The 21,629-nt window shown below is 43.2% G+C and overlaps 1 protein-coding gene across 6 annotated transcripts in view; it reads left to right on the forward strand.

Moving 5' to 3' along the window:
• The first annotated feature begins 1,890 nt into the window (after positions 1-1,890).
• The window catches only part of LOC136829520 (serine-rich adhesin for platelets-like), a 46,952-nt gene continuing 27,213 nt past the window's right edge, over positions 1,891-21,629 (forward strand). For 2 of the 6 annotated variants that reach the window (XM_067088319.1, XM_067088323.1), the window contains exons 1-3: positions 1,897-1,958; positions 6,729-6,917; positions 21,154-21,317. In XM_067088319.1, the coding sequence (XP_066944420.1) occupies positions 1,914-1,958; positions 6,729-6,917; positions 21,154-21,317 (398 nt within the window). In that variant the 5' untranslated portion in view covers positions 1,897-1,913. Of the gene's footprint in view, positions 2,194-6,728; positions 6,918-7,467; positions 7,592-21,153; positions 21,318-21,629 lie in introns of those variants that run through there. The other 4 variants (XM_067088322.1, XM_067088321.1, XM_067088320.1 and 1 more) reach the window with 4 other exon arrangements.

Below are 21,629 nucleotides of genomic sequence, written 5' to 3' on the forward strand. Positions count from 1 at the left end.
TAGAGCATAGTTATGAGACAATCCTGATAAGTCCTCACTCTCATCAATACTGTCTTTTTAAGCCCGGTTAGTGGTGTAGATTAGTATCACTGGGTTGGATTCAGGTGGCTTTGTGCCAGCAACGGACCCTTGCCCACAGGAGTTGAGGGGAATAATGGCTCTAGCTTATATCTCCAGACTTATACCAACCAAACGGGGTGCCTTCACAGCTCAGCAGTGTAGTAGAAAGTACTGATTAGGGACTAATGACGGATTAAGACATTTAGACTAACAACGATGGTAACATAGTCGTTGCCATGTTTAGCAACTGAATATTATGCTTTAGTTTTTTTTATTATGCCTAATCATTGTCATTACTGTTTACTGATGCATGATTCTCAGAGACAAATGTCAAATGGCATGCATCCCATTCATGGTAATTACTAAAAAGAAACTAAACTGACAAAATGTTATTACAACGTAAATAACACATATTACCATTTCAAATTATTCATTTTTAGCTCGATTTTCTGGTCCATTATTACTTTGATGTGGCTGAATGCTTAGCGTTTAAGAACAGATATGACCTAATTGACTTTACACTTAGAAAATTTAACAGCAAAGTTCAGAAGTCAAATTAAGATATAGAAGTCAAGCAATCTTGAATAATTTAGTGTATTATAACAAAAGACTGGGAATGCTTAGCCAGTAATCTATCATAGAAACCAAAATTCTTCTCAGCATCCAGATCTCTTTGACGTAGATTTTGTTAATCTCTTGTGGGTAGGAGCAGGCTTGGGATATATAGTTATGATATCATGTGCACTTTATTTTGCTGTTTCTATGAAATCTTTAATTTTGGTTTTCTGTTAAAGAAAACTATTGTGACGGCTTTGTCTCCGTCTGTCCGGCCTCAGATCTTAAAAACTACAGAGGCTAGAGGGCTGCAAATTGGTGTGTTGATCATCCACCCTCCAATCATCAAACATACCAAATTGCAGCCCTGTAGCCTCTGTGGTTTTTATTTTATTTTTTCAGTAGATTCATATTTGTTTTTAGAGAATATTCCCCTTGATTTCTAATCAAGGGGACGATGGAAAAGATTTAAAAGATGCCTCTCATAATGGGCTAGACATAATGGTTGGTTGGGGATTGACTAAGATGATTGTGCTGCCATTTGTGGATGTATGGATCCCATTCCAGTTCAAAATATTCTGTATCAAGGCATTTAACAGAATCCTTAAAAGATAATCTAAGAATGATGCTTTAACTTGTCCTTGCAATTAAAAACGATCCAAGCATATTTTGCCTACAAAATAAACCATGTGTTTTGGGCAGACTGAAAGTGGTAATCCTTACTATGGGATAATAATCCGGTACCGTATTATTTGCTTGATATCAACAAAACTATGAAGAAAAACGTTTTCTGGGACCATTTCTTCTGAAAAAATTAGATTAATATTTTTTAGCAATGGATATTTTAATGTACATTATCAACGATTTACTGATGAGGGTGCCAGCTTTACAATGGCACTCGAAATTGCAACATGAAATCACGAAAACTTCATCATCCCATATCTATGCCGGTTTCATATTCCACCCTTTAGTTTTCCATCTAGACTCTTTTAAGATAGTTGTCTTATTGAAATATACTTCTAAAGATTAAGTAGTCCTAATAGGGAGTAATATGGAATTAAAAGAGAGAGGTAATTGAGCTAGTATGAGTAGTGAGACAAACTTCATTATCCCAAACTATGAAGGTTTCATATTCCCCTTCAGTCTTCCATCTAAGACTCTTTTTGGGATAATTGCCTTGCTAAAATATATTTAATCTTAAATTCTTTTAATCAGGAATAATACAGAATTAAAAAAGAGAGTTAATATGAATTAATGAGAGCACCAACCGGATGTCAACAAGTAGAGAACCAGCGGCCATGTTTTTGAGAGCGATGTTTGTGTGTGTTTATTTTTGGACGGGTGTGAGTGAGTGTTTGTGATATTGACGCCCCCTCTCTCTTTCTCTCTCTCTCGCGGATTAGCCCCATATTAATATCGTAATCAATCAGGGACTATGGAAAGTGCCGAATTGGCCAGCAGGAGGGGGGCCAATTCCGGAAATCTTGCCGGGTAGGCCTATAAGTGGGGAGCCCACTTGCACTTCTTCGAGCTGTGCTGCTGCTGCTTCCTTTTTTTGTTTCCGCTTCGCTCGCTGAGGTATACTGATTCACCACTATAATAAGATATAGGCGGGTGATTTTGCCCTTCCCTTCCTCCTACCTTTCCTTTGCCTTTTCTTTCAGTGCCTGTGTTTCCTTAGTCTAGGCTATATTTTTGCCTTATTTTGCAGTATAAATCGGCAGTCGTGGTTTACTTAGCATAAGCCTAAGCCCGTAATCATTTGAATGTTGATCCTTTTTAAGTTACAGTCATGGCCTTTGGCCTATAGCCTATTTCCTTATTTTGTGTTATTTTGCCATATTATTTTGCATTAAATCGGGTGTCGTGGTCTAGGTCTTTATCATTTCAGTACCTTAGCATAAGCCTCAGCCTGTAATCATTTGAACTTTAATCTAGTTTTAAGATGCAGTCATGGCTTTTAGCCTATATTGCCTTATTTTGTCTTATTTTGCCTTATTATTTTTCATTAAATTGGCTGTCTTGGTCTACATAGGCCTATTTATTGTGCTCTTACGTTTGCTTAGACTAATTCAAGGCCTATAACTAATTAAATTTAGACGTACCCTATTTGTTATCTACAGTCATTGTTAGCTTTTATGTTGCTTTATTATTGTCATTTATTTGTTAATTTTATTTAAATCAGCTGTCGTGATATGTGTAATATACTAATATATGAGGCCAGGCCTAGGCCTATTCATTTGCAGGCTTACTGTTTGCGAGTTGCAGTCATGGCTTTCATGTTGCCTCATTATTCTAATTTTTATGCTTTTCAATGGGCTGTTGTAATCTTGCTTGATGCTGTCTTACATATAACCTTTTGAATTTAGGCTTAGCCCTAATTGGTAGGTGCCATTACCCATGGCTTTTATGTTGCCTTATTATTACTCTAATTTTTATGTTTTTGTGTTGGCTGACGTGATGTATTTAATTTTTATGTTTTTAATTTGGCTGACATGATGTATTTATTATGCTAATATGTCAGCCCAAGCATAGGCCTAGTTATATTAGGTATATAACTATTTTAAAGTATCCCCATTATGGTCCTGGTCGTTTTGGCCATAAGTCATTTAGGCCGTAACATCGAAAACAATGTGAGACGTTATGTTTATGGTATTTACCATCATTATTTTATGGTTTACGTACATCCCCAAGGGACTAGTTCTAAACATGGTGTCCATCTCGGTAATTCTAAGCCGGCTGTCCGCGGTGAGCTAGACTATGGCAATTGACGTTTTCCTATGTTATTTTACTTCCTTTAGAAGAATTTAAAGTAATATTTTGTCGGCCGGCTGTAACTAAGCTGTCATTGATCTTTGAAGACTACACGACTTGTATTACCTAACGTGGGGTAGGTCTAAGCCGGCATTCCACGGCAAGCCCCCCCACCTCCATAGCTAATACGGCAAAATTGTAACCAGTAAACCCCCCTAAAAATACCAACCTAACGTATCCTAGAGGTGTTTACTGGTTACAATTTTGCCGTGTTAGTTATGGAGGGGAGGTGGGGGCTTGTTATGAATGCCGGCTTAGACCTACCCCGTGTTAGGTACTTAAGTCGTGTAGTCTTCAAAGGTCAATTACGGTATATTTACAGCCGGCCGACAAAATATGACTTTAAAATCTTGTAAAGCAAGTAAAATAACATAGAAAAACGCCAATTGCCACAGTCTAGCTCACCGCGGACAGCCGGCTTAGAATTACCTCCATCTCGCACATAAACGTGCTTACGGCCTAAATGATGCAGCCTAGCCTACTGCCGAAATGGCCCGAACTTGCTTATTACAGGTGCCGTTGTTTGACGTGTTTGCTAATCTAGACTTGGCAAAGTCTGTGTTAGGTTTAGACGTATTTTGGAATTGTGTAACCTAGTATGTCATTCACCAGCCTTTATGAAACCATAGCCTGAATTGGCTAGTCATGTAAAGATAGGCCTGTGAATGAGAGAAAACTTTATAACTTGGGGTATGCCCATTAGACAATCAATGCTAAGATAGACCTAGGCTAATCAGCAGTATTTTACTTGAAGTCAGGACTATAAAACCAAAGTAATTAGTATATAGTACTGTAGTATTTCATGTTGAATACTCAAACTATATATTTCCATATTGCTTATCTTGTGTTTTACACATTGATGACCATTAGGTCTAGTCTTATTGTTGTAGTAAACTACCTTTAGTACTTATTTTTGGGTTGGGTGACTCTAATGGGAAACCTAAAATGTGTCTTAAAATACTTCAACCAAAAGGCAATCAGTAAAAAAAAATCACAGGGTCGATGTTTCTGATCAATATCATTCATAAAATATATAATAAAAGCACAAAGGTGTCTCAGAGCCAATTACGGGTACAGTATGCTTTGGGTCCTGTTGTAGAGTGCCATAAATACTGAGTACCTTTCAGGGATGCACCCTAATTGTTCTGGTCCTAACCTTACCTAATAATGCTTTGATTCCTGAGGAGCTTCTGTCATGTCTTACAGCCTAATCTTCTTATGGCCTAAAGTTGTAATGGCCTAACAGGTTCATAGCCGGAAATGATACGGCCTAATCGTCCCAAACTCACCTAGAGTATGGGATCCTATCTGACCAGGTGGTTGGGTAAGGAGGCTTACCCCCTCCCCCACCCCCAAAGGCTTTGGTGTGAAATAAAAGAGTTGTATCATTCTAGGCATCATATAAATGTTTCCTTTTATGCATTTATACATGAAAATGTGTTATTATATACAATACATGAAATGTTATCATGCATTACATATATTTTTATAATTGTGGATAATTACCAATTAATTATACTGTAATTATGGATAATTACCAATTAACATATACTTTCCAAAAATCTATTTTTGTCTGGGAACACGAGAATTATGCATTCTGTATTAATTAGAAAATATTTTGTTATGAAGTCCTAAAAAGTGCACATATAATTATTTTAATAAATGAGTACAGTAATAGCTTAAAACCCAAGATATGGTGTGTATTCTTATTTGGGAATTAACTTTGTACTGTAGTTGGTTGTGATGCCATTTCTGATTAGTCATATAGACTATCGTCTTCACATTACTGACTGGTATAAGATGAGTCATCATTGCATAGTTGCACATGCATAGTGTAAGTGTTATGTCATCCTTGTCATGTTTGTTTAGGCTGTAGTTTAATATCAATTGTTCTGTCATGTGTTAACATCGCTGGTACACATGTAATTGTGTCATTTTACTTCCAGAGGTTTCTTTCCAATATTGCAATGCATTCATTCAGTTATAATGTGTTTGAAAAGTTTTACCCAAAGATGACAAACTGTATATGTTGTCATGAAGTCAGCTATTGTATAGTTTCCAATGACACTTGGATTTCTAGAACTGGTAAGATAGTCCTTACTGTGATTATGAAAATTATTACGTTCTATTGCAGTCAGTAATGTGAAGAAGATAGTCTGTATGACTAATCGGAAATGACATCACAACCAACTACAGTACAAAGTTAATTCCCAAATAAGAATACACACCATATCTTGGGTATTAAGCTATTACTCATTATCAAAATAATTATATGGTTAACATAGTACAATCTACTGTCTAACAGCGATCAGTCCCCCTTCCCCCTCCTCATGAGGTAAGACTGGTATTGTAGGTTAGGTAAGGTTATTGTATACTATATCCATGTTTTATTTTATAACCTCCCTCCCCCAAAACACACACACACCCCCCCCAATCCCAATGTCTGACTGTGGCCCCTATTATCAATAGTTAAGTGGGGTTATTGGGTTGACCAAACATTTCTACGAGAAATTAATATGAAACTCTAGAATCACTCGAGAAGTTATCAACAAGTTACAGTAAACCCCCGTATTTGCAGGGGATGCGTACCACACCCCCCATGAATAGTTAAAATCTGCGAATACTTAAAACCCCTCTAAAAATACGTAGAACTGCCTATTTTGATATTTCAAACACAAAAAACCCTCTAACAATGCTTATATCTGAGTATTTTAATAGTTTTATCTCAAAAAGTGCATTTAGTCATGGAAAAGATATGAAAATACAGTAATTAGTGAATATTTCTCTGTGAAAAATACAGCAAATGGGTGAATTTTCCGCGAATAATATTATACATGTTCCATAGAGAATTCTGCAAGTCGTGAGAACTTGAATATGGGGTTTACAGTATAGTCCACGTGTTGTATCAGGTGGAAACCATGGCTTTTTGTATTTATTTCCGATATTCATGACAATCAAGGTGGGAGGAAGACAGGTGAATTGCACCGTGAGGCAAAAAGAATGGTCATGAATGCATAAATCATAAGATAGGCAGTCAGAAAATTATAGCTATGGTTCATGCATTTAGTGAGAAATTACTTGGTATATAATACGGGGAAAATAAATCATTAACATTTTCTTGTGAATGTTAATTATTTTGAATTTACCTAGTTTTAGTAACTATCATACTATTTAAATTGTTTTGGCTTCAGTAACATTTCACTTATTACTACCCTTAAAAGTAGCAGTTCATTGTATTCAGTAATGTATCCATTCTGCTCATAATTTCTTTAGTTTTCATCAAGTTTGTTACTTTATAGGATCTGCGTATGGACAGGGAGTGGACATATCGTCCTCCCTTGTTAGTGGGAGAGCGAGTTGTGTGGCTCGGCGGATCTGCAGGATTAGGAGAGTCGGAACCTTGTGATTACGGACCTCACCATGGTTTTGTCCGTTGGATTGGCCGAGTGCCTGATATGGGCGCTAGCTGGACAGTGGGTGTAGATTTTGTAAGTAATATTTATTTTACCTTGTTCATATGTTCATACAAAATGCAAATTTTCTCTCATTTATGCCTAAATGTTTGTTTAGGGCAGACTTCTTATGTTAGGAGAACCAAAGCACTTTCACCTGTCACGATCTTATTCCCTAATTTAACATTTTTCTCCAGGAGTTTGATGTCTAACTTGCTCTTAAACACTTGGAATCTTATGACTTTCTTTCTGATATATAGTAGGCCTCTGAATTCTCAAAGGCAATAACTGGTTAGGTCCTCTGCTGCTTCCCTTTGATCTGTTACTCCAAATGAGCTTCCCATCGATTCAGGGCATTAGATTTGATAGGATGGAGTCATTTTTATGTTCGCTTGGCGTAAGTTTCCCTCCCAAGAGTCCCGTTAAGTTCGGGTGTTTTCCAGCATTGGAGGAAGGGTCAGCGCCCCTACTTTATTCTTGCCTTGTCCTTGGCACATCTTGTCTTACTTCCTTGTGGCTTGGAGTAACAGGAACCGAGACATGTCAGAAAGTGGTTAAGATCTGTGCCCATCGTCTCCTTCTTCAGTTTGGTCTGGAGTCTGCTGCGGCATCCAGGGTTAAAGGCGCCAATTTCAGAGTTAGAGGTGCCAAGTCAGCATTAGTGGTGCCAGTTCTAGCACCAGAATTTGTTCTTTGATAGGATCACTCGGGTAAGAATAAGAGGAATCTCCCAAAAATTTTTCCCTTTTTAATTTTACCGTATCGGATACGCATGGTAGCTGTGACGCTTCAGCTCTTTTTGATAGTATTCAAGTGAGTTTAAGCCACTTTGTCAAGGAAAGTTACCTTTTGCTTTGATGAATTTTGCCTCAATCCCCTGTAGCTATGGCTTGTGCGCCTATCATGCCCACCTATGGCTTGTATGCCTATTGCTTGCACATCCATGGCTTGTATGCCTATTGCTTGCACATCTATGGCTTGTATGCCTATTGCTTGCGCATCTATGGTTCGTGCCCCCATCGATTATACGCCCATCTTGTGCGTGCCTACGGCTTGTGTGCCTATCACTTTTGTGCTTATAGCTTGCGCGCCCATGGCTTGCACTCGTATCGCCTGTGCACCTTTTGTTTGCACGCTTATCGATTGTGATACTTAATCGATTGCAATACTTATCAAGTTTAGAGGATCCAAGGAATATAGGATGTTCCTAGTAGTACAGTACCTTAGTGGCTGTAGGAGGATTGATTTTGCGTTCCATTGCCTCTGCAGTGTATATGTTGATTGTTCTGTACCAAAAATCCGATTTAATTGAGTACCTAAACAATGTAGATGTTTTAATTATGTATTTTCAGGGTCTTTTTGCTAGAGTAATAGTGTTTAGTTATATAAGACTAATTTTTATATTAGTAACTTACCCAGTAATTACATAGCTATTAGTTTCTTTCAACCAGTAGCTTAAAATTTTGAAATTGCGGGTCACTCTAGTTTGTTTTGGTTATGGCGACGTGCCTCACCCACTTTCGGGTGTAAGAAGAGGTACAACATAGCAAAGAGCTTCAATTTGTTTCTGCCGGCTGTGGTTGGCAGCAGCTTGAATTTTGAATTTTATACTTTGCTGGTTGTTTGCTCTATCTTCGATTGGTGAAGTATTTATTTTTGTAGCCTTTGGGCGCAATTTAGTAGTGTTAGGCAAGTTTTAATCATTGGTTTACAGTACAACTTTTTGCCCATTTTTTGGACTTGTCTTAGAATTTTCCAGGATGTCTGAAACTAGTAGTTCAAGTATTAGGTATTGTAGTAAAGGCTGCAATACTAGACTGACTAAAGAATCATACGACTCTCACACTGTTTGTGTTCAATGTAGGGGATAAACATGTTCAGTGGATTTACGTTGTGAGGAATGTAGTGACTGGGATTTAAAGAAGTGGAAGACTTTAGATTCACATATTTAGAAACTAGCTAGGGATAGGAAGAGGAAAGCTATTGCTAGGGAATCTAGTAAAGCTTTAGCTAGTCAGGATTCATCCACTAAGTAGGATGCAATTGCACCTGTAATTTCTTCCGATCCCATTCCATCTGCACCAGTGCAACCCTCTCCTTTACCCAGTTCTCACATTTCCGATCCCAATCCCTTCGTCAGTCTGGAGTCGGAAATCGACAATCACTTTGAGTTAAGTGTGCAATCGATCTCTAAATTACCGTCATTGGTGAAAGTGTTAACGGATAAGAGTGAGTCAGAGCGCCCCATGGTGCCCAGTGCAATTGCAGTGGTAGTGGAGGAGGTGGCTGTTCGGCCTGCCAATTCTCCTAAGCCAAGGTCCCTGACATACTCCCTAGCACCTGGGAGGAGTCAAACTGGCAGTTTAAGGGAGGTCAGTGGGGTCTGTCCCTAGCAGTCGCCCCCTCGGTTCCATCTGTTGATGAATCCCAGACTGCAACCAAAAGCCGTTGGAAAGGCCTTCAAGTGAGTGCTCACTGTACGTCATCCAGCTCTGAAGATTTTAGTCCCAGGCACTCATGGCACTATGCGGACAAGTCACGTCTGCTGAAAAGGCTTGGTGTGACGTCTGCTGAAAAGGCTTGGTGTGCAGTGGATTTCGAGATTTCTTTTCCTGTTTTTTGTAAGAAGGGCAAGGATTCAGCGTGCCCCTCGTGCAGTCACTGGGATATCCTGGAGCAATTCTCTTCTACTTCTTCGGATGATGGTCATAAATTGGCGCCAAAGCACCTTGTGGCACATAGACGTTCTTCATTAAATAAAGGAACTACTTCATCAGGAGTTGTGCACCCAGCATCTTCATCTCTTCAATCAGCACCCGAGCAGCCAGCAACTAGCGTCGAAGCGCCAAAGCTCCTGTTTGTAGATGAGCGCCAACTGGCGCCCATTCGCCAGCAGGTTTCGTCAGTGGCTCCCATCTCTACAGTGCTTCCCGAGCGCCCATTGCCACCTTCTCCTCCACCACTTCATTGTAGTGTCATCTTGGACATTATTCTCCTTCAGTTGACCCAGTTCAGAGCAAACTGGATAATATTCTAAGTTTGCCTCAGAAGGCTCCTTCTGCAGCTCAGATGACAGAGGACTTATCGCTTTCTCCTGTTCCTTCTGATGAAGTTGTTCCAGATCAAGATGCTCCTTTGTCGGGCGTACCCTGCGTTGTTGAGGCTCCTGCTAGCGACTTTTCCAAGCTTCTTTTCGCCAGCTACTCCCTCCTCTCCTGCTTCGACTTTCTTTTTGGAAGCCCCCTTAGTCGGTTCTTCGGGTTTGCCGAAATTGAATCTCTCCTCTTTAGTGAAGAAGGCACTGAATGAAATAGAAGGGTGGTTTTCTGAGAAGAGGAGCAAGGTAAAGCAGTTTTTTGTGTCCAGATTGAGTTACAGGTTTTATGGAACCGGAGAAGTGCCTTCCCTGGGAGTCTCTGTCTCTTCTCAGGAGACTTCTCCAGCCTTATCAACTCGGCTATGAGATCAGCTTTCTCCTCAGCCAAAATTGTGTTTTCAGCTTCGGAATTAGCCCACCTTCTCAAGAATATTTTTAAGGTTTTTGAAGTGATGAGCTTTCTAGACTGGCGGTAGGCACACTAGCACGCAAGCTTAGAGACTGCTCCTTGTTACCTCAAGAAATTTCTTCGGATCTCTTAGGAGTACTTTCCTGTATCGACAGGGGCATTTGCGATAGTATGCAGGAGTTAGCTAGTCTTTACACTGTAGGTGTGCTTAAGAAAAGAGAGCTTTGGTGTTTTCACTTATACAACTTACCCGGTAGTTACATATAGCTGTTGTCTTTGACGTCACGGCAGTATTCAAATTTCGCGCTAGTGCTATCGTTACAAAAAGGTGATCCTCTACCCCGCCCTCTATCGGGTATCGGGAACCGCCCCAAGAACACGCCATTAGTTTTTTGCCGTGCCGAACCGGTAATCTGGTTCTGCTGCTGGTAGTATTTCTCAACAATTCGAACTTCTAATTCCTTTTTTGGTGAAGTACTCGGTTTGTTGTTTTTTGCTGGCGCTAGTTATTGCTTGAGAGTTATTATTAGTTAGACTATTATGTCTGATTCTGGTTCTAGTGGTATCCGGTTTTGCAGCAAAGGCTGCAAAACCAGGCTTGTTAAGCTTAGTTTAGATCCGCACACTTCGTGCTTTTCATGCAGGGGCAAAAATGTTCTGCTGATTTGACTTGTAACGAGTGCGAACTTCTAACTTTGTCTGACTGGAGTGCTTTGGGGAAGTACATGAAGAAGCTAGAAAGAGATAGGGATTAGAAGGCCTCTTCTAGGTCTTCGAGGTCAGGAGGTAGTCAAGAGGTTTTTGTAAATCCTATTATCCCTGCTCCCCTGTAGTTCCTGTAGTTTTACCTACCCCGACACCGTTTCTCCCAATCCTGATACCGTGTCAGTCCTTAATGCGTTTATGTCTTCCATGCAGAAAATGGGGACAATTTGCAGTGGTTAGTAGACCGCAGTGATAATGCGAGTGTTGTGCCTTGTGTAAGTGTTGTGGAGGAGGTAGCTTCGGCCCATTCACGCTCCCAGGTCTAGGCCCCTGTCAGGCCCCCAGGTTCCAGGGGAGAAGGCATGCCGAAAGCCGAAAGGAGGTGAGTGGGACCTGCTCCCGAGTAGTTGCCCCCTCAAGCAGTCCTGTTGCCGCTTCCCAGGCTGCTGGCCCTCACCACCGAAAAGGTGAGGAGCGGAGAGTGTCGAGTGGATCCAGTTGGAGTTCCTCCCCGCCTAGAGGTTGGCGTTTTGCGACTCTTCTAGACCTTTGAAGAGGTCTCGTCTGCTTTCTCCATTGAAGATTCCTAAGAAGAAGGCTCTTCTGGAGGATCCTTCCCCTCCTGTAGCTTTTGGGCAGAACCGAGAGGCTTTCTTTGGTGTCCGGACTCGTCTCATTCGTTATCGGGCGGATCCTCCCTATCAGACGATTACATCTGAGAGACCTGCTCCTTTGGCGCCAGCGACTCCTGTGACTCCTGTTCCTGTGGCGCCTGCTCCAGCATTCGATGAACCTCAACAGCTCGTGATTGACGGAATTAACGCCCGCTTTGGACTCGATTTTACAACTTTTGTCTAAAAATCAAGTCTCTTCTTTGGCTCCTCCTCGATGCCAGCGGCGCCACCTCAACTCCTCGTTCTGTCGCCTCGGTAGCGCCGCTTGCGCCTCCGTTGGCGCCACCTTTGGCTGCTGTGCCGATTGCGCCTCCTTTGGCGCCTCCTGATATACCAGCGGCGCCCTTTCGCCTCGACGACTATGTCTGCCGCTCCGGTAGCGCCGCCGCTTGCGCCTTCATTGACGCCTCCTGTCGTTGTGGTACTGACGGCTCCGCTTTGGCGCCACCTTCGTTTGCTGTATCAACTGCGCCTCCTTTGGCGCCTCCGATGGCTCCTCAACAGACTCAAACTCTTTCGGTGACACAGCAAGAATATGTCACTAGCCTTCCAGCCCCCGCTCGTGTAACTCAAGTCTCAGTTCAAGGAGACTTGGATGAAGATGTTGTCCAGCTGGACTTATCCCCAATTTCTGACGAACTCCTCTCGGGCTTAGAGGAGCAGTGTAAGGAGGAGAAGTCTCCTAAGGACATAACTCTCTTCCTACAAGAAGCTCTTGAAGTTCTTTATTGAGAACTTCCCTGATTCGTTCTCGCCTGCGGCTCCTCCGTCTCCTGGGTCCCAGTACAAGAGGGACAAGGCTTCTGTTTCTTCTTCGGACTTTACCAAACTTGTCTTGTCCGTCTCGGCAAGAAAGGCCTTAAGAAGATGGATGCTTGGCTGGCCGAGAAGAGGGAAATTGGAAAGAACGTCTTCTGTCTTCCCCCTCCTCGTCGTTCCTTCCGTGAATCGAGTTGGTATGAGACTGGGGAAATGTTTTCCCTGGGTGTGGCTGCCTCCGCACAGGGGACTTCTCCAGTCTCATGGATGCCAGTAGGAGGACCGCACTTAATTCTCCCATGCGAAGGTCTTCTTTACGCCCTCCGAACTGGATCAAGTTTTCAAGAGCGTATTTCGGACTCTTGAAATTGTGAGCTTCCTGGACTGGGCGATTGCGGCCTTAGCCAGGAAGATTAAGGATTTTAATCTTCCTTCCGAGCTCTTGGATGATGTGGTAGGAGTAGTGGATTGCATGGATAGGGGCATCTGCGACGGTGCAGTAGAACTGGCCTCTTTATTTACGACAGGGGTTCTCAAAAAGAGGCAACTTTGGTGCTCCTTCCTAGCAAAAGGTGTTTCTTCAAGCCAGAAGTCGGCTCTCTTGTTTTCTCCTTTAAACAAGGCTCATCTGTTTCCATAAGAGTTGGTTGCTGCAATTTCCCAGGCGTTAGCCCAGAAGTCAACCCAGGATCTTTTGTCGCAGTCTGCCAAGAAAGCGAAGAGACCTGTGCTTTCTACCGCTTCTGTGCGCGGTGTTTCGTCCCCGCTTTCGTATGGACAGTATAAAGGAAGACCCTCTAAACGTGTTTTTGGCAGGGCCAGAGGAAAAGGCAAAGCCACGCCTAGAACCTCGACGGCCCCAGAGAAGAAATGAACCTTTGTCCTCCATTCAGCTGTAGGAGCCAGACTGCAAAGGTTCTGGCAAGAGTGGCAACAGATCTCGGCAGACCCTTGGGCGATCCAAGTTTTAAAAAGAAGGATATGCCATCCCTTCCTTTCTTTCCAAACCCTCCTTTAGTGGAGACTCCAGTTTCTTTACAGGCGTACTCGCACAACTCCATGAAACTAGACGCCCTTCGCTCAGAAGTCCGAGCCATGCTGGAGAAGGAAGCGATAGAACTGCTTCATGCCCTCTATCTCCAGGTTTCTACAATCGTCTGTTCCTGGTTACGAAAGCATCAGGGGATGGAGACCCGTCCTGGACGTGAGTGCGTTGAATGTCTTCGTCAGAAGACAAAATTCTCCATGGAGACAACTCAGTCGGTCTTGGCGTCTTTACATCAGGGTGATTGGATGGTTTCGATAGACCTCCAAGACGCTTATTTTCACGTCCCGATACACCCAGCTTCAAGGAAGTTCCTGAGGTTCAAGTCTTCGAGGGACAGGTTTATCAGTTCCGTTCCTCTGCTTCGGTCTGTCGACAGCCCCGCAAGTTTTCACAAGGATCCTGTTGTCAGTAGCCAGACATCTTCACCTGGAAGGAATTCGAGTTTCCATGTACCTCGACGATTGGCTGCTCAAAGCTGCTTCGAGGAGAGCTGTTTGGAGGACCTATCAAAGACTCTTCAATTAACGAAGTCTCTAGGCCTCATTATCAACGAGAAGAAGTCTTGCCTTACTCCCAGTCAGCAGATTGTCTATTTGGGAGTGAGTCTGGACTCTCAGACTTTTCAGGCTTTTCTGTCCAACCAACGGATAGCCTCATGCCTGCAGAAGATCGACGACTTTCTGCAGAGGAAGATTTGTTCCTTGAACGAATGGATGAGCCTGTGGGAACCTTAACTTCAGTGGAGAAGTTTGTAAAACTGGGGCGCTTTAAACCTGAGACCACTGCAGTTTTACCTGCAAGAGAAGTGGCCCAGGAAACAGTTCCCGAACTCCTTCACATTCGCCATTTCGAAAAGATAAAGGAGTGCCTCCGTTGGTGGAGGTCAGAAGGAAGGCTGTCACAAGGACTTCCTCTTCAGCTTCCGAACCCAGACCTAACTCTTTTTCCGGCGCCGGACAAGGGCTGGGGAGCGACTATGGGGACAAAAGAAGTTTCAGGGCCAGTGGCAAAGAGAAGAGAGAAACTGGCATATCAATCGAAAGGAACTAAAAGCGGTTCACTTAGCCCTGTTAGCCTTTCAAAAAGAAGTGGAAGGCAAATGTCTTGGTCCAGGCGGACAACACGACCGCTCTGGCATACATTCGAAACAGGGGGGCACTCACTGTGGTCCCTCTACGAGACCTCGAGGAGCTTCTAGTTTGGACGGAGGAGATCGGGACCAGACTAGTAACGAGATTCATTCAAGGGGAGAAAAATGTAGCAGCGGACCTTCTCAGCAGAAAGAACCAGGTCCTATCCAACGAGTGGACTTTACATCCCCTAGTTTGCGAGGAGCTTTGGAAGATATAGGGGGACGTCCGCTCATAGATCTCTTTGCAACCGACAAAACGACTGGCTGCCCCTTTACTGCTCTCCAGTTCCAGACAACAAAGCGGTTTTCATGGATGCAATGTTCATGGACTGGTCGGACCTGGACCTGTATGCCTTTCCCCGTTCAAGATCCTGCGGCAGTAATCTCGAAGTTCTCAAGCCATCGAAACGTAAGGATGACTCTGGTGGCTCCATTCTGGCCGTCCAGGGAGTGGTTCCCGGACCTTCTAAACCTACTGTCAGACTTTCCGAGACTTCTGCCAGAGAGACCAGATTTACTCAGACAGCCGCACTTTCAGAGGTTCCACCAAAACTTGTCCGCTCTTCATCTTGTCGCCTGCAGACTGTCAGGAGACTCATCAGAAAGAGAGCTTTTCAAGAGAGGCTTCGAAGCTATCGCCAAGCCAAGAAGAGAATCCTCCGACAATGTTTACCAGGCGAAGTGGACACAGTTTAGGTCCTGGTGTCGAAGAGAAGGCGTGTCTTCTTCTTCTTCGACGTCTATAGCCCAGATGGCCGATTTTCTCTTGTTCCTCCGCAGAGAAAAAAGCTTGCTGTACCTACCATTAAAGGGTATAGAGCCATGTTAGCTTCGGTCTTTCGACATAGGGGTCTTGAAGTGTCTTTGAATCAAGACCTTTCAGATCTGATTAGATCATTTAATACGTCAAAGAGAGACCAGAAGAGACCAGTGGCGTGGAATCTTGACGTAGTGCTGAGATGGTTCACGGTCTCAGTCCTTTGAACCGATGGCTAACATCTCCTTGAAGGATCTCACAAAAAGACTCTTTTTGGTAGCTCTGGCTACGGCCGGGAGAGTAAGTGAGCTACATGCGATTGACAAAAGAGTAGGCTTTGCTAAGGGGAAGGCAGTATGTATGTCTACTCTTGGTTTCTTAGCCAAGAACGAAGACCCGTCTAGACCTTGGCCAAGAGAGTTCGAAATTAAGGACCTTTCCCAATTGGTCGGTCCCAAGAACCCGAAAGGTACCTCTGCCCTGTGAGAGCTCTCAAGTTCTACGTTCAGAGAACGAAGAAGCTCAGAGGTCCCAATGACCACCTCTGGTGCTCGGTTAGAGATCCTTCTAGGCCTCTCTCTAAGAATGCCCTTTCTTTCTTTTTGAGAAGCCTGATAAAAGAAGCTCATGAGCAGTGTGCTGACTCGGAGATGAGTATTCTTAAGGTAAAGCGCCTGAGATTAGAGCGGTTTCACTTCTGTAGCCTTTAGCAGAAACTTATCTGTGAAGGACTTGGTTAAGTCCACCTTTTGGAGATGCAAGTCAGTGTTTGCATCGCATTATTTAGTGGACGTGCAAACTGTTTTCAAGAGTGCAGTGCGCTGGGGCCCTTTATTTACTGACACAGTGTTGGGGGGGAGGGTGAAAAGGAGTCCGCTCCTTAACTAACATTTTCACCTTGGTGTTGGGGTTGTTGTTTTTTAAGGTTGCCTGGAGATACATGATGTGTTAGTATCTTCCAGTTTTTAATCTTTGGTATTGGTTTTATGGTAATGTTAGGTGATCCCTCGTTTTGTTGTTCGTTGTACTGCGCCCTGATCAAGGGCATCAGACTTGTCCGTACGCAGCCATGTTCTCTCACGGCAGGTACTGTTTTTATTGTGTCCGACACACGGATCCCTTATATCCTCTCGGCACAATATAAAGGCCAGCAGACTACAGAGGCAGTAACCACTGAGTCAGCTACCTTTAAAGGTAAGGAACCTATGTCTAACTTGTTGCAAGTAGATAATTCCAAGAATTTTATTAGCTGCCAGTGCCCCACCTCCTCAAGGTGCCAATCAGCTATATGTAACTACCGGGTAAGTTGTATAAGTGAAAATGAAATTTTTATGATAAAATAACGTTTCACTTATACTTACCCGGTAGTTACATAATCATAACCCTCCTCCCCCCTCACCTGGGCAGTTGGGCAAAAACTTATGACGTGTTCTTGGGACGGTTCCGATACCCCGATAGAGGGCGGGGTAGAGGGATCACCTTTGTAACGATAGCGCTAGCGCGAAATTTGAATACTGCCGTGACGTCAAAGACGACAGCTATATGTAACTACCGGGTAAGTATAAGTGAAACGTTATTTTATCATAAAAATTTCATTTTTTTACTTTGAAAGGCGTCACTCCATCTCGGAGATCGGCCCTCCTCATCTGCCCCTTGAACAAGACGCATCTTTTTCCCCAGGCTACAGTACTGGACATTGCCTCTGACCTGCAGAAAAAGAACACTCAGGACCTGCTCTCCCAATCTGCGAGACGCCCCAAGGATTCTTCGACTCTTCCTCCCAGATCTTCGTCTCCACTGCAGCCTTACTCCCTTTCGGAGCTCATGATCTAGAATACATACTAGAACAAGAGCATATACCCGTTTCCCACAGTATTCCATCAAGAAGTCTTCCTCCAAGAAATGAAGTCATAGTCCTCCGTACTCAGGTAGGAACGCGGCTCCTCCGCTTTTGGGAACGGTGGGAACAAAAGGGAGCAGAACCCTGGATAGTGTGTTTTCTGAAGGAGGGCTACGCTATCCCCTTTTTGAACAAACCTCCTGTAGTCCGCAAGCCTGTCGAATTGACAGCTTACTCTCCAGGCTCAGAGAGACTTGCTGCTCTCTTGCTAGAGGTCGAGTCTCTTGTTCAGAAAGAGGCTATAGAGGTAGTAGAGGACATTCATTCTCTGGGATTCTACAACTGTTTCTTTGTAGTGCCCAAGTCATCAGGGGGCTGGAGACCCGTTTTGCATGTAAGTGCTCTAAGTGTATTTGTCAAAAACAACATTCAAGATGAAAACAAATCAATCGGTCCTTGCATCCATTCGCCAGGGAGACTGGATGGCGTCCATCGACATGCAGGACATGTACTTTCACATTCCAGTGCATCCAACGTCGAGAAAGTACCTCAGGTTTGTGTTTCAGGACAAGGTGCCAATTTCAGGCCCTGTGCTTCGGTTTCTCGACGGCGCCGCAAGTGTTCACCAAGGTATTGGCTCCCCTAGTGAAATGGCTTCATTTGATGGGGATAAAGATCTCCCTATATCTAGACGACTGGCTACTACATTCCCGCTCGAAAGCTTAGTGTACTGAGGACATTCGCACAACTCTTCTCTTGGCCCAAGAACTAGGTCTTCTCATCAATCGGGACAAGTCACTCCTGACGCCTTCTCAGGAGATTTCTTATTTAGGAATGGTGATCAACTCTCGGGAATTTTGGGTTTTTCCAGTCCCAAAGAGAACAAACAAGTGTCTCCAGACAGTAGAAGAATTTCTGGAACTAAACGTTTGCTCAGCCGATCAATGGATGAGTCTTCTAGGCACTCTCTTGTCCGTGGAACAATTCATCACTCTGGGAAGACTTCACCTGAGACCTCCCTCTCCAATTCTTCATCAGAGCCAGCTGGAACAGGAAAATTTTCCGTACTCGTTTGTGTTCCCGATAATGGTGGGAATTAAGGAGGACCTTCATTGGTGGAATTCCAGGAAGAGGCTATCAGAAGGGAAATCTCTTCAACCTCTGAACCCCAACCTAGGGTTCTTTTCAGACACGTCGAACCTAGGTTGGGGAGTTCTTATGGGGTTAAAAGAAAAGAAGTGTCAGGTACCTGGTCTCAGGAACAGCAAAACTGGCACATCAACATAAAAGAGTTACTGGTGATATTTCTGGGCCTACAGTGCTTCGCTTCAGAAGTTTGCAGGAAGACAGTAGCAGTGCATTCAGACAGCACGACGGCACTGGCGTACATCAAGAAACAAGGGGGAACCCACTCTTTCTCCCTGTACGAAGTGGCAAGGGGTCTTCTTCTTTGGTTACACCAGAACGACACTCAAGTGACAAAGCGTTTTATCCAGGGGAGACTCAACATTCTGGCGGACGAATTGAGCCATCAAAGACAGATCCTTCCCACAGAATGGACATTAGACCCGTAAGTTTATCTGGATCTGTGGAAGCTCTGGGGGAAAACCATGATAGATTTGTTCGTGTCCTCCAGGAATCGCCGACTTCCTCTCTTCTGCTCACCAGTACCAGATCCTTAGCATGGGCGACCGATGCAGTGTTGTAGGACTGGTCGGGCAAAGGTCTGTATGCCTTTCCCCCATTCAGTTTAGTGAGACAAGTCATCAGCAAATTCTGGTCTCATCAAAACCTGTCCATGATTTTGATAGCCCCCTTCTGGCCAGCAAACGAGTGGTTCCCGGATCTGCTGGAAGTTCTTGTGGACTTCCTGAGACTGCAGCCACAGAAGCAACAACTTCTCAGGCAACCTCACTTCTGACGGTTCCACCAAAACCTGTCTTCTCTGGCCCTAACAGGATTCACACTGTTAGGCGATTGCTCCGAAAGAATGGCTTTTCAAGAGCGGTTGCAGACGCGATTGCGAAGTGCAGAAGACGGTCATCAGATAATGTCTACCAGGCTAAATGGTCCATCTTCAGGTCTTGGTGCAAACGAAATAACTTGTCCTCTTCTACAGTAGTACCTCTGTAGAAGAAATAGGTGGACTTTCTTCTGTTCCTACGCTCCTCTAAACGACTTTCCACCTCTAACATTAAAGGCTACAGAGCTATGCTTAGCTCGGTTTTCTGCCATAAAGGAATGAACTTACCGTCTAACCAGGATTTGTCCGACCTTATTAAGTCCTTTGGTACCACAAAGCTTTAGGAAAAACCTTTGCTGTCCCGGAATCTAGATGTGGTACTTAGTGGCTGGCCAGTTCACCTTTTTGAGCCCATGCAATCTATCTCTTCAAGGGATCTTACCATGAAAACTTTTTCTGGTTGCCATGGCCACTGTCAAAAGATCCAGTGAAATCCATGCTTTGGACAGAAATACTGTATTGGATTTTCTCAGGGGAATGCAGTTTGCTCCTTTTCCCTAGACTTTTTTGCTAAGAATGAATCGCCATCGAATCCATGGCCTCGTTCTTTTACGATCAAGAGCTTGTCTGAGATAGTAGGCCCGTCTGAAGAAGAAAGAACTCTCTGTCCAGTAAGGGCCCATAAGTTTTATCTTCACAGAACGAAGAACATTCGTGGTACTTCAAGGAACCTTTGGTGTTCTGTGAAATATCCCTCTCGACCCTTGTCTAAGAATGCCCTGGCATTCTTTCTAAGGAACTTGATTTCAGAAGCACACTCCATGGTGAGGGAAGACTCTCTCTCCTCTTGCAAGGTAAAAGCCCATGAGATAAGAGCGGTCGCTACGGCTTTGGCGCTTAAGCGCAATTTATCCCTCACGTCAGTTGTGCAAGTGACGTTTTGGAAGTGCAAGTCAGTATTTGCATTGCATTACTTAAGGAATACCGAAACTACTTACGATCAGTGCAGTACCTTGGGTCCGTTTTATGCTGCTGGCATGGTGTTGGGGGAGGAAACGTAAGCAATGTCCTTTCTTTAATCTCTTCGCCTTGCTTAGGTTGTTGAGTTTTTTGTGGAGCCTGGGAGTACTATGCACTTGGAGTACCCTCCAGTCCTTTGGTTTTAATGGTTGGGTATTGGTGTTTTTAATTTGTTTTTTGGTGGTTATGGTGACTATATTTGCTCTGGGCAGGGCCATCTTGTTTTGCTTTGCTAGCCCTCGGAAATTAGTCCATTGCTACAAAGCACCCACTGTAGTAGTAGGCCCTCAAGGCTTTACCGCCTCGCCTCTACTGGATAAGATGAGCGCCAACCAGAGGCAGTATCTACCTGTAGCAGCTCTCTTATCAGGTAAGGTTCAACAACATTGATTCAGTGTTAGCAAATTTCTATTCTCAAACTCATTACTATTAACAATGTTTTAGGGTAGATATGTCCAACCTTCCCACCTCCATTCAATGTGGGAATCAGCTATGTAATTACTGGGTAAGTTACTTATATAAAAATGACATTTTTATAATAAAATAAAGTTTTATATCTGCTTACCCAGTAATTACATGATCGGATCCTGCCTGCCTCCCCTCTCTTGGACATAAGGGCATAAACAAATTGAAGCTCTTTGCTATGTTGTACCTCTTTTTACACACCCGAAAGTGGGCGGGACATGTTGCCATAACCAAAATAAACTAGTGAGACCTGCAATTTCAAAATTTTAAGCTGCCGGTTAAAAGAAACTAATAGCTATGTAATTACTGGGTAAGTATATATAAAACTTTATTTTACTATAAAAATGTCATATTCACTCATTCATTTAGAGGTCAGTATGTTAATTTTATTATTTTTTTGTAGGAATCTGAAATGACTGGTGGCTGTGATGGTGCTTGGAAAGGTAGACATATATTCACTTGCCAGCCAGGCCAAGGTCTGTTTTTACCGGTGTTGTCTCTGATTAAAGATGAGGATTTCTATGGCAGAAAGCAGACTACGTCTTCAGCAACAGTGAGTCAAACTAAGTAAGTGGTGTAGTTTTCTAATCTTTGTTATCTCGGTCATATTTGACTCCTTTTGTGTATGTGAAATGATTTCATTGCCTTTTTTAGTAAGGAGGTTGTTTATATTGAAAAATTAGTGTGCCAACCTCCACCATAAAAAATCTCAGTGGATGCTGAAAACCTGACCTGTGTATTCTTGTTATTTATGTATATGAATATAGGATGAATAAATTAATAATTCTTTTTTACTTGTTCGAGTGAAAGATTTTCATTTTACATGCTTGAGGCCTTAAGGTATTCTGATAAGAGATTGTCATACATCATTTTAAACAA

The sequence above is a fragment of the Macrobrachium rosenbergii genome, chromosome 44 (genome assembly GCF_040412425.1).
Source record: "Macrobrachium rosenbergii isolate ZJJX-2024 chromosome 44, ASM4041242v1, whole genome shotgun sequence".
NCBI lineage: Eukaryota > Metazoa > Arthropoda > Malacostraca > Decapoda > Palaemonidae > Macrobrachium > Macrobrachium rosenbergii.